This window comes from Urocampus carinirostris, chromosome 1 (assembly GCF_059441175.1).
Source record: "Urocampus carinirostris isolate Australia breed hairy pipefish chromosome 1, RoL_Ucar_1.0, whole genome shotgun sequence".
In the NCBI taxonomy this organism is placed as follows: domain Eukaryota; kingdom Metazoa; phylum Chordata; class Actinopteri; order Syngnathiformes; family Syngnathidae; genus Urocampus; species Urocampus carinirostris.
In genome coordinates, this window is record NC_142349.1 from 33,408,752 (window position 1) to 33,422,038 (window position 13,287).

Here is a 13,287-nt window from a genome sequence, read left to right on the forward strand (position 1 = left end):
TTTTGGCGGTGAGATCATGTGAGAGAGTCCACGCTCGGAGAAAGTAGGTTAGCAGGGTAGACTGAGAGAAAGGAGGGCGCCGACTGACTGCGTGGACCGCCTCGTGCACCGCAGGGAAACAATTCCTCGCAGACAGCAAGCCGTTCGCAGGGGGCGTCTACGATGCAATCAAAAGTGGCTTTCTACAATCTTTTCTTTTGCTCGGACTTTATCGCAAGGCAGAGGACTCTTGGACTGTCCCTTTGAGTCTCATCGCTATTATTATTACGCAGCCGCTTCTTTCTGATAGTCACCTGCAACGCAGCCAAATGTAGCCTTGTCTTCTTCACTTGGACCAACTCAGAAGAAAAATACGTCAAAATGAGAGGTAAGTGCGTTCATTTGAAAGGATTGTGTATATTTGAAGTGAGAACTTGAGGGTCAGGAAGGAGCGTGTGGAATGGCTTGCTGGCCACATGTGCGCGCACGATGACCAACCAGAGTGCGCCTATTTTCTTAATAAGTGCGTATTAAGTCCCTCATGACAGGATTAAGGGAATTCTGCGAAACTGGGCTTGCTTTTAGATGCGATTGTTATATAGTTTGATTGGTTTCCAAAGTAAATAGTTGTATTAAATATTCAGTTATATACAGTCACTTCAGTGCCATTTGTAACTGATGCCAGTATAAAATGTAAAACCTGGATTTCTTTCTACTTTATATGAGATGTATACCACTTGGTTTGACATCAATGTTAGTGTTATGCAATAGCAAAGAGGAGGGGCACGAGTAGAGCGTGTTGTTAACCAAAACTTGAATTATGTAATCCAGACGTTATGGGGCCATATCTATACTCTAATTGTATCAAGTCCAAGGGCAAACACGGCAAATGAGTACCATCGGTCAATTCTTTTTTTTTAAACAAAGACCGTATTAGGTTATGAACAAGTAGAATCGGCATGCTTAAAAGGACAGTGTGTAATATTTGACCTCTAGATGCCTCTGTATTGTGTAGTACAATTTAGAAACGACTGCTGAAAATCACAAGGAAGAATACTAACTACATAGAATCAAAGTCACGCATTTTTGTCCTGCCTTTTGTAAACATTAAAAGAGAAAATAAATATGAAAAAGGAAAAAGAGAAAAAAGAGGAATGCCAGAAAAGAAAAGGAAAAGTAAAAAATAATAATGGCAAAAATAAAGAAAAAACGAATGAGAAAATGAAAAAAGTAAGACAAAAGAAAGGAAAAAGAAGAAATAAGGAGGAAAGAAAACAAAACACGAAGACAGAAGAAGAAAAAAGTAGAAAAAAAGTGAAAAGAATAAAGAAATGGAGAAGAAAAGAACAAAAGGAAGAAAAGGAAGAGGGGGAAAAAGAAGAAAAAGAGCAAGAAAAGAAAACATAGACCGATATTTGTTCTTTGGGGGTACCTGTAGAAGAGAAGTTGCCGCCGAAGATGTCAGCTCCCTTTAGGTGAGCCTCACGTTATGTAAAATAAATGATTTCTCAACCTACAGCTATTAAGAAAATGCTCGTTTATGTAATAGTTCATGTATTTTTGCCTGTTATTTTTCATCAAAATGCTTTTTTCTTTAACGAATGACGTTTTTTTTTTACCACTTGGAAGCGCTGAATTACACTCACTGTCCCTTTAATTTGAGTCATTTATTTATAAGGCTACTTAATCAGTGCCATGCTGGCATGACTGTGCCAGCATGGCTGTCCGTGTGACTGTACAGAGGGAGAGGGAGCTGGCTGTTCCACTGACCTAGTTATGTCACTGAACGTTACACAGCATGCGCAGCGGAGGGAGGGGGGACGGCCAAGAGATGCGCCTGCTGGCCTGCCTGACGGCCTGCCTGACTGCCTGCAAGCCATGTGCAAAAAGCACAATGACACTTGCCCTTGCACTTCAACTTGACTCCTCTCAACTGCCACTGCGGAATGAACTTGAACTTGATCAGGCAAGGACCTCGACAGCGTAACTTATCATTAACATCTGCGTGTTCCAGCGGTCTGTAGTTTTCCTCTTAGACTGACTGGAATGTTTTCTTTTTTTGGCAATGGTATTTAGGTTATCGTTTTATGCAAATACAATCCAACAATCACATCATAAAAAAACTTTTGATAATTAACTCAGGTATTTTCCAGACAATAGGGCACACCTTGACGCTGCAAATTGGCCAAAAACGTGAACGTGCACACTATAATCCGGTGCATTGAAAATGCCTACCTGTAAATTACCATCTTTCTGCAGTTATTTATCAGTCAAAAAATATGGCTGACCACGATTGCATAACAGTGGTGGCTACGGAACTCAAAACTGGATAGAGACGGTGACAGTACTAAACCTTACCACAAGGACATAGATGGCATGTGAAAAGGCATTAAGTCTTATCTCATTATCACACTATTTTTAAATCACGGTGTCAGTTATGAATTTTAGAGAATGGAAAAAACAGTAAGGGATTACAAATCGGAATAAAACTTTGTTTCACTTTTTCTCAGCTCAAACTAAGTATTTTAAGTGACAAATGTTGAATACTTGCGGACATGATTCAAATAATTTATTAACTATGATAACTATGAACCCAATACCAACATAGAATTTACAATATATTAATGTAATGTCCTTCAAAGTCATCATCAGTTACACTAAAGAGTTGTTTCCCTCTATTTCAAAACAACTTTCTGTTTTCTCCATTCTCTAATATGGTTACCGTGACTAAAAATAGTGCAATCATGAGCGAAAACCTAATGCCTTTTCTTCTATCATATCTATCCCTAGTGAGTAGTGGACAGTGTAAAGCGATTTCCCTGGCACGATCTGTGTTTGAATCTGTCTTTATCTGATGTTTTCACTTGTGGTCAGCGATATACTTTGAAGGACTGATCAATCAATGCACAAATATGGCACTTATTTATTTCCAAGCGCCTTATAGTCAGGTGCGCCATATAGATTAAAAATATATAACAAAAGTCTATTTTCATGGGTGAGTTCTAAAATCCGGTGGGCTTTGTAGGTCATAAAACAAAGTAATTGCCTGATTTTCCCTGTGCTATAATGAAACTTTCCACAGTACGGCGAAATACAAGGAAACTAGGGTTATCCAAAGTATCAAAGCCTTTTAAAGTGTTGATACTCACACGCCATATCCAATTATTATACTGTTTTTCATGGTAAAAATACTTCTAATTATATGTGATAATTCAGGTGTAATTCTGTTTTATACATGGGTAGGATAGTTGTATGTGTTTGTATTTTTCTGTTTATCTTTATCGGAAATCTTCCAAGTATCGAGACATTGTGACAACCTTCAACCTTGAAAAGAAATGGTTTATTATGTAGCGCCTCCAAGTGTTTAAAAAAACATTATCTACTTAGTAAAATAAACAAAAATACATGAACTATCATATAAAGGTGCATTTTTTTCAATACTGTATTTATTTTACTTAACATGAGCTTAGCGGCCCTAGCCAATAGGGGGCTGACATGATTGTCAGCCGTCTTGCACAGTTTTCCAAAGACCCAAATCCTTAAGCCCGCATCCCGGAGAAGCCGCACAAGGCTGGCCAAGTATATTAGAAGAAAAATGGTGCGGTTAGGTCACTTTTAGTCTCCGTAGTTTGTAATCTTCCTTGCGCTTTGTTAGCACTCATTGCAGGTTACACTACACAATACAGCAACATCTTGTGCTCTAATATTTCACCTTGCCCTTTAAAGTGAAAGCCTGGCTATTCATGCTAAGTTACTTGTGTAGCTAACTGGTGTACAGCCCGCCTACGCCCCAACCTTGCCTTGAAAAATGCATCCAAAGGCAGATTTAAATAATAGATGAAAAAGAAGAATTGACAAAGAAATATATTTTAGTGTAGGGATGGCTCGGTAACACTTTTTTATGTCCGACCTTTGTGTTTGGTCAATACCAATCATTTACCGATCCTATTATTATTTTTTAAATGAAAAGTAAATCGTGAAATGTGGTTGTAATATTCTTGTTATGGATCTCTAACTTTAAATTCAAGAAAAGGTAACTCCCATTTTCCTTGCATGCTTACAATCATATTCAAATTCTAGATACAAGACGGGAATTTATGAATAGTAATGGCCTCTCTAAGACGGCAGAGACACGAAAATAACTTTTATTCTCAGGAACAATGTAGTAATTGGAAGTATTGAGACTGTGAGTATTGTTTGCAAATATTACTCAACCCAGAAGGCTGGATGTTTTTTTTTTTCCAAGATAATTGGGGAACAGATGGAGAATGTGAATCTTTAGATCTTAAAATTAGTGTACTATATCCACAAAAAGGGACAGTGTGGGTGGGGGAACCCAAAAACCTGGCAAACTGCGTTGAACAAAATAGAAGGAATATGGTGCCATTTTTAAGCACTTTATTTTGGTTGCACTACACAATACAGCGACATATAGTGGTCAAATAATACACACTGCTCCTTTAAAATCCAGTGGGATTTATGTTTTTTCTTTTTCATATAGGATTGTGTATATTCTAGCCAAATGCAATTTATAATTTATTTATTTGAAAAAATATGTCATGTCTCAAGATGAAGGTATAAAGGAGCTAAATTTAGCCTGGGTTGTTAATTTAAGTCAATGTTGTCTGTTTATTTTAAGAATTTAAAGTTTTTTTACTCGGTTGGTTTGGACACATGGAGGAGCAAATGTTGAAGAGGATCTACAGAGCAGAAGTAAATGGAAGAAGACCAAGAGGAAGGCCGCGATTGACGTGGATGGACGGTGTTATGAGTGCACTGCAGGAAAGAGGTCTAAATCTAATGAAAGCTAGAGCTATTGTTGGTGATAGGAATGAGTGGAGGGGTGTTGTAAAAGGATAGTAGGATGTTTAGACGTGTTCTAAGGGATGGGCAGGGCACTCGTATGATGCGGCAGGGGTAAACCAGCTAAAGCTGTCGGGCCCTGCTGTTGAACAGAAGAGTGTGTTGTGTCAGCCTGACCCGAGTGACATGGCCGCTTTCTTGTGTCCCGTTTCATCTGGAGGGACGAAAGCATGACCAACTTGGGTGCCAAGGTGCCTAACTTGTTTTGGGTGTTGGCATTTGGGTTGGCCATGGTCCCCCAAAAATTTTGTATGTGTGTTTTTGCTACTTTTTCCCTTTTTTATTTTCTTTGTTTTTGTGTATGTTTGTCTTGCTGTCGGTCACCTCTCTCGACGGATATGACCAGGGTAGATAGATAGGTAGATAGTTTGTGGAAGAGTTGCAGTTTAGAACAATTTTTGAGGGGGATTAAAGGGAAATATCCATTTGGCATACTTTTTCGTAATTCGTGGCGTGATTTAGTGCCCCACTAACAGCATGGAATTATTGAAGCGTATATTATACTCGAGTTATTTATTCTGGAGGCTTTAGGAGGACAGAAAATGAGGAGAGGGTTTAACGAAAAAAACAAAGCGGGACCTTGGTGGTGGAAGGTTACCCTTTAAAGTGGAGAGTATGCAACTCTAAACAAAGTTGAGACTTTACTTGGCACGCAACAATAAAAATGTAGGTTAGTCACTTGATCTGTGACTAAGTACTTTACATTCTTGTCTGAACATAAACAGTGCATAATTTAAAGCACATTTCTTCTGGTCTTGATGAGTCCAGTGTTGACACACTTGCATAAGATCACAGGTTTTGTCTACATGGTACATTTTGTTTTTTCGCATGTGTACTGGGATGCAAGCAATATAATTGTTAGTGTGACGGCAAAGGATCCTTGCAATACGATTGGTTGTCCTGTGTCATTATCTTACACCCTGCTGTGAGACATAATGCAATATGCATCATGAAATCAATGCAAGGAAACACCATGCTGTCATTCCTCCCAATTAGTATTAAGCGATCATGCGTACAGGGTGCCTTCGCTCTCCAAGTGAATGCTTAAGGATTACAACAGCTCAGGCAATGTATGAAGATTAATCTTCCGTTTGGAATTAAAAACGCACGCTGGCCTCAACCAACTGTTGCAGGAAGGCTTTTAAACCGTGCTGAGAACATTGAAGCCGGATGATTAGAATGACTTGTACTCATATCAAAACTGGCTGCGCACGTATCGACCTCGGTTACCTAATGTTGGAGCGCATGTGATAGAGAACACAGGGGGTAGCTTTCATTTCTTTCCTTTCAGACACTCTTCTGACACACTGACACATTGCCTGTTTGAAACAGTGGCCTCCGAGCAGTTGTGCAATTATGTGGAAGTCTGTTCAACATTAAAAATTAAGTTGCAAGTGTGGCTGGGATATTAATCAAATGAATCCAAATATGTCCTCATTTTAAAAACCGTCAAGTTGAAAATGTGCTGCAATAGTAAACTGAGTGCAAGAATTAAAGAGTTTCACTTTATTAACTTAAAGCTGGTGATGATTATAAAACAATCGTTACCCGTAGCAGGAAGATGGTGACCCGTGTTATGTATTAAAAACTCAAATTTCTCATCTTACGAGTATTTTAGCAACTCACTGTTTATATGGAAGTTCATATATTTTTGCTTATTATTTAAATCAATATATATTTTAAATAATTGTGAAATTTACCACTAGGAGGTGCTAATTAATACACATTGTGCCTTTTAAGGATCCTCTTTCAACGGTAGAGTTTGTCACTGAGTCAAGTTGTTAATGGTTAAGAAACCTTGAAATTGTAAACAAGGAAAGCCTTTTCATCCCTGCACTCACATGAGTGCTCTATAGGATATACGTTAGATGGTTTAATCCAGGGGCGGCCCAGCAGCTGAGTGGTAAGCGCATCTGCGGCACAGTTCTGAGGTCATGGGTTCAAATCCAGCTGCCCTACTTCCTGTGTGGAGTTTGCGTGATCTGCCTGGGTTTACTCCGGCAACTCGGGTTTCCTCCCACATTCCAAAAACATGCATGGCAGGTTAATTGGTAATATCAAATTATCCCTAGGTTTGAATAAGTGAGTGGTCTGTCTCTCTGTGCCCTCCGGTGTCGTCTGCCCACTGCTTGAAGATGGCTGAGATGGGCTCCAGCTCCCCCACGACCCTATTGAGGATAAGCAGTGCAAATATTGGAATGAAATTTGTTTAATCCAGGCTCCCACAAATTTTTGAGCAATTCTGTAGGTCATTTCTATCAAAATAAATGAATTATTTTCAAATAGATGCAAACCAAATGCTCTCCCGTGCCGCTAGAGGGCAGTGTTGAGTTTTTATAGAGTGGTGAGTTGGTTCATGTGTGAAACTGCATTAACTCAACGGTTAAATCTTACCAGTTATTACATTCAATCCCAAACATGAAATTCTTTTCGGGAATAAATGTTTTGTTTAGAAAAGACACCTTGTCATGTGTGATTATAATACATGAGTTGGTAGGCTGAATGATAAATCATGATCATGAAAAACAAAGCTAAATATTTGGAGTTGACATTCTTTTACTGATCCAGCCTGCCTCAGAACAGAAAGTCTGGATCCGGCCGCAGAGCCAAACTGAGTTTGACGTCCCTTGGATATACAGTGATACCATTTTTGGTCAAGAGATTAGAGCCACGCATTGCATCATCTTTATGGACATCCGTACTGTATTTCTGGCTCTTAGCACTGGATAAGAATAGACGTGGCTGCAATGAAGCTCACATTCATAGAAAGGCAGAGGGGTTGACAGGGAAACCTAATATCTGGCATTCTATTTCACCTCTACCATAGCCATGTACAGTAGCTAGATTATATTAAATGTGCATGTCACTTATAAATCCCAATATGTTTATTTATATTTTTACAAACAAAACTGGTTGATGAGTACTTTATGCAGCGGTAGCAAGGCTTTGATGCTAGGTCCTTAGCTTGGTATGCTAGGACCTTGATTTGGCCTGTGGTAGGACTTTACCTCTTGCCATGATCTTTGATTTTTGCAATCCGGAGATGGAATAAGAGCTTGCTCTGTCCACTCCACGCATCGGCCCGGTATTGCAGTACCTCCGGGAACGGTGCATTCGCAATAATCGCAGCAAGGCTTTAGGGCTATGACCTTAGCTTGGCCTTTTGGCTGAGAGTAAGTGTCCCGGCTCCTAAGCTTTGTAGCGTATTATGTACTGACCGATAACGGATAATGGATAATGAATAACGAAGATAGAACAATAACCCTTAAAAACCCCAAACCCCATGCAGTTTTTCCAGTGTCTCTGACATACTCTGGGTGTTTGAATTTTACTGTTACGCAACAGCATATTTTTCTGTTAAAAGTTCCAGGCCTTAAGGAAAGATTTTTTTCATGGAAGCCTTTTTTGTTTTAGCTCCACCTTAAAACTGGTGCTGTGAGATGCCTGCTCCCCCCTCATACCCTCCCTCGCAGTGGGAAAGTGTGTCAGTGGGACAGAATGTACACATGGGCTGACAGGCTAGAGCAGCTGAGGGACGGTTGACTCAACCAATGCCTAGCGGGCTGCCATTGCTGCCCGGCCATTAGGACTGTGAGAATCTGTCGAGGGCAGGCCTTGGATCGGTTGCTAGAGTGAGCCCGCTGAATGAGTGTTGTCAGGAATGCTTACAGACGAGGGTTATATAATCAAGAGATGGGGGAGGGAGGGAGGCAGTTAGAGGAGAGCCTCGCGGAAAGAGACGGGGGGGGAGGTTTCGGGGGTATTTTTTCCATTACATGCCTGCAGCTGCCCTGATCATTTGGAGTACAGTATTTTAGTCAACAGCTTTAGAGCCAAGCAAGATACGATTACTGTATGGTGCCGATACGCGGGTGAACCTTTTTCATTACAAGTTAAAATGTGGTTTAAAATACAGTAAATATAGGTCGGACAAAGTACTTTTCGAGATGTTTTTTAAAAAGCAGAACAAGCAAAACATCTCATTGTATAATTAAGTCTTTGACACAGAAAAACTCTTTGTTCATCTCTGTGTGGGACAGTCAAGTGATCGCTTATCTGTTTGTGAAATCTGTTCCTTCATGGGGGTGAGGGTGAGGCGGGGCTCATCCAGGGTGCAGACAAACACAGTTGAAGGCAGTCAAGCCTGTTTTATTCCTGCTTGCAAACGTTATAAACTTTGATGAACTTTACTCGGGGGCTTCATTGTTCACAAGACCCCGTTTTCCAGAGATCTAGGTGTTTGTCTTTTTTTGTTGCCAATTATTTGCCTCAGAAAGAAGTAAAAGTTGAGTCTTAGAAGATCTTACTGTTGTTCTAAATAAAACCATGTTTCGAATGCCATTTTGAAACCCTGGACCGTCTTTGGTGAAATATGGCTATTCAATCTAGGGGTAAGAAAAATACAGCTAGTGTAACTGCGACAAGATAAGGGTACAGCTTGTCGTTTCTAGGTCAACGGGAGACACAATGGATATTATTTTGGTCAAAATTTATAACTGAAGGGAACAAGGCGGAGCTGTACAAATGAAGTGAGCTAAAATACAGGCAAAGTTCAGCACTGCTATCATAAAGCAACAGAAAAGCTGCTTATCTGAATGCATAAGGCATTGTATGCGAGTGTTATTCAGAAGGTTATATAAAGCAAACAAAAACAAGTATTTCAAGGGGAGGCCTTTATTTTTCAGTTGAAATCAGTTTAAGCCCATGAAGACTGTTGCAATTTTCTTGTTTGCATTATAAGATAAAGGACAGCTTACATTCCGGATCAAAAAGTATGTCAACAAAGAACCCAGGTTTGACATAACGTGACAACTAATTCAGGATTGGAAAAAATGCTTAAACAAATGATCCTGTTTTTTTCCCCATTGAATGCTTGTTTTGTTCTGACGTGTTCAATGTCAATGTTGTTCTTGCAGCTCAAATCGAGGTTATTCCTTGTAAAATCTGCGGAGACAAGTCCTCAGGGATCCACTATGGGGTCATTACCTGTGAAGGCTGCAAGGTAAGAAAGAACAAAATAAAAGAACTGTATAAATTGTACTTGCATATTTCAAATGTGCAGGTGTCTTTGGGATCCTTACATGCGTGTGTCTTTTAGGGATTTTTTCGTCGCAGCCAGCAAAACAATGCCATGTACTCTTGTTCGCGCCAGAGGAACTGTTTGATTGACCGGACAAACCGAAACCGCTGCCAACACTGTCGTCTTCAGAAGTGTTTGGCTTTGGGCATGAGCAGAGATGGTAAACACGACACAATTTTCATGATTACCCTCACAAATCCTTACACTGCAACACAATATTGAATATATGTCTTCTACTACAAAGTACAGCCAAAATTTTATTTTATATTTTAATTGATACACAAGAATCTGAAGTCCTCTGTGTTCATGTTTTACTTCATTCGTTGGAAAATGCTTCTAAATCTGAGCCTATCTTTGTTTTGGCCCGCTGTTAAGTAGGCTAGATATCAAATTGTCTGCCCTTTCAAAACTCAGATGAAGTTCATTTTTAAGGTCTGCAGTAGTGTTAGGTTTCTGATTTCTGTTATATTAAATGTTATGTTAAATTACAGGGGAAAAAAAGAATCAGAGGGTAGCTGTTCTAGAGCAAGATTGTCTTCTGTGACGACCCTATTGTCTATCTTGCACATGTTCCGTATCATTTTTTCTCATATTTGTGAGTCATTCTACTACACAACCATGTAACATGAAATCATACATAATTGTACATAACATGTACATACTCTGGTGTCAAGTGCCACCATTTTAGAGATCAGTTAGTGATTAAACCGTCATGCAAATTCGAATCTCAAAAATAATGTTGGACAGAGTCTGTTAAAAATAGACCATAGTGCAAACTTTTAGAAACTGTAAAGAAAAAAAAAGATATTGCCTTCTTAATGTCACGCCAGGGATGTCAAACTCAGTTTGGCTTTGGGGCCAGATCAAGACTTTCTGTTCTCAGACAGGCCGGATTAGTGAAAAAAAGTCAACTCTAATTTTGTAGCTTACCGTCGTTTTCAGTATGGTGCTCTATCATTCAGCCTCCTTAAAGAGCCTACCCTACATGTGGATGACAAAGGATCTTTTCAAAGCATAACACATTTACTCACAATGGGCAAAAATAATTTTCATGTTAGGCACAGAATGCGTTACCTGGTTTATTTTAGCAGTTGAGCGAATGCTGTTACACTTAACCATCTCACCATGCTTCTATACAAACTCAAGTGAGAGCTATGCACGTAATATAATGTTTGCCTTTATCATCATACTTGTTCGAAATAAATAAAAGAAGTATACAAATACGATTTAGCAATGTATGGGTAGTAAGATTAGACTACATGAGATCAAGCTGGGCCCACTAAAGCTGAAAGCATAATCCCATACATGCCAACCTTTTGACATTAAAAAGCAGTAGATTTTATTGCGCACTCTATATGCACGAAACACAATCTGTCTCTAGAATATTAATAAAACAAACAGCATGTGCTTCTTTAAGTGCCGTACTCTGTTGTGCTACTAACATGCCAAAAACGTGCGTTTTTTTCTTTTTTGCCCTCAACTAGCGTAGCCTTTTTCTATTGCTAAGGCTAGCTTTTCTTAAAAAGGAGCTTCATCTTGAAAGCTAGCCTTGTCCTGATCAGTGCCAAGAACTACTGTAGTCGCAAATGCTGAAGTCACTTTGAAGCTAGTGTCATTTCTAAAGCTAATGTCATCCTAAATCCCACAGTGGTCGAAAAGCTAAAGCAAATAACGATTGATTGTGAATTTGGTTCATCCCGTGACTTAGACGAAATTTCTCTCAACAGCGGTGAAGTTTGGCCGTATGTCTAAGAAGCAACGTGACAGCCTGTATGCTGAAGTCCAAAAACATCAGAAATCTCAAGAGTGCTTAGGCTCCGGCGATGGAGTCTCTAGTACGCTGTCCTTGCCCAGGGATGATGGTGCGTGCAGCGTTAGTGGAGAGGATGGCGAGGGAGGTCTTAGCCGTTCCTACAGCACCGGTGGCTCCACCTCCACCCTCAGCGACCTCGACGACATTGCAGCGCTCCCGGACTTATTTGACCTGCCGCTGACCCCCGAGGAGGCCAGCGAGTACTGCAACCTGGAACTACTGGGTGGAAGTGGCGGGACCAGCACAGGAAACACGTCCAACTCATCGTCCGCTTCTTCCTCTTCATCATCCCTGTCCAATCAGAATTCTCCGCAACCGACAATGATGGATGGGTCGGACAGCAGCGGCATTCAACTCCTACACGCACATTCTCACTCGCACCCATCGCTTGGAGACACGCATGCGCTGCTTGACCAGTTGCCTGATGACTGCTCGATAACAGAACTAGGTAAGTTGTGAGACTATAAAGCTGTAATTCATTATGCGATAACTTCAAACCAGCAAACAGTATTTTTGGAATTGTTAACTAGGATTTGACAAAAATAACGGTACCTTCGCTTAATACCAGCCCGGCATCAATCTACTGAAAACTTCAGTGCTTCATTACCCCAGGTTTACTCCATCTTGCAGATAATAATTGAGTGGAGTTGGGTAGTTACTGATATAGTCGAAAGATACAATCCACAAGGTCAGACAAAAACCTCAAAATTGACTTCTTTATATCCAAGAAAATGTATTTGTCTTAAGTTACCTTTAAGAGAGCAGTGTAATGCTAACATTAGATACACTGTGTTTGGTAATGTCACAATTGTGATTAAAAACTTGCTTCATGGACTATGCCTTGCTCTCTAACTAAACCAGAATAATTGAAGGGCTGAACCTTCAATCCACTTCAAAACAAAAACGGAAAAAAAGACAAAAGTAGATGTAAAAAAATAGGAGTGTTCTCTATACATGTCATCTATAGGACACAAACAAGACTTATGTATTTTTAAGATTTAAAAATGATTTGTGTGTAGGCATGAAGTGTATTTGTACAATGATAGTTTATGATATGCAGTGTTTAACATATAAAAAAGGGCAAATTCAACCACCTTTTTGGGCAAGTTGGTGTTGGTACTTTTATCTGATCAATAGCTTGGGTAAGATGTGCTTTTGTTCTTTTTTAAATGTTTTGTGCTATACTCCATGGGGATACCTCAAATTAATCTGCTGAAATATTTATTTCTTCTGCAGACCTTTTCAGCATACTTTAAATGACAATATGTAAATTTTAGTAGTCCAAGTACTTTAAAATTAATGCGGTTTGGTAACCAAATAGTTGGTTTGATACCAAACAATTAACTTCATGCCAAGGAACAATAAAATTGAGCTTTTTGCAAATGTGAGAGCCAGATTCAATTTTGAAAATGGCACTGTAAGACAAGTATTAATTTAATTGTGTATTTTAATCAGCTTGTAAACAATAAAGTTTGCCGTTTTTACAAGGGAAATCGCAACTACATTACAGCAGCAAACTACCTGTAATAAGAACAGTAAACCAAAAAATAAA

At 39.5% G+C, this 13,287-nt stretch overlaps 1 protein-coding gene, 1 long non-coding RNA gene and 1 pseudogene across 2 annotated transcripts in view; 2 read left to right on the forward strand and 1 right to left on the reverse strand.

Annotated features, from left to right (window-relative positions):
- Positions 1-13,287, forward strand: part of LOC148374396 (nuclear receptor ROR-beta-like) — a 23,789-nt gene continuing 10,502 nt past the window's right edge. Inside the window, exons 1-4 of the mRNA XM_088335906.1 lie at positions 1-367; positions 9,759-9,844; positions 9,941-10,082; positions 11,650-12,183. Of these exons, the coding sequence (XP_088192032.1) occupies positions 361-367; positions 9,759-9,844; positions 9,941-10,082; positions 11,650-12,183 (769 nt within the window). The 5' untranslated portion in view covers positions 1-360. The remainder of the gene's footprint in view (positions 368-9,758; positions 9,845-9,940; positions 10,083-11,649; positions 12,184-13,287) is intronic.
- Positions 7,847-7,961, forward strand: LOC148374397 (U2 spliceosomal RNA; annotated as a pseudogene).
- LOC148374398 (uncharacterized) overlaps positions 9,533-13,287 on the reverse strand; it is a 17,746-nt gene continuing 13,991 nt past the window's right edge. Inside the window, exons 2-3 of the long non-coding RNA XR_015850491.1 lie at positions 9,924-10,061; positions 9,533-9,837 (exon numbers count right to left, since the gene is read on the reverse strand). This is a non-coding gene — a long non-coding RNA (uncharacterized LOC148374398). The remainder of the gene's footprint in view (positions 9,838-9,923; positions 10,062-13,287) is intronic.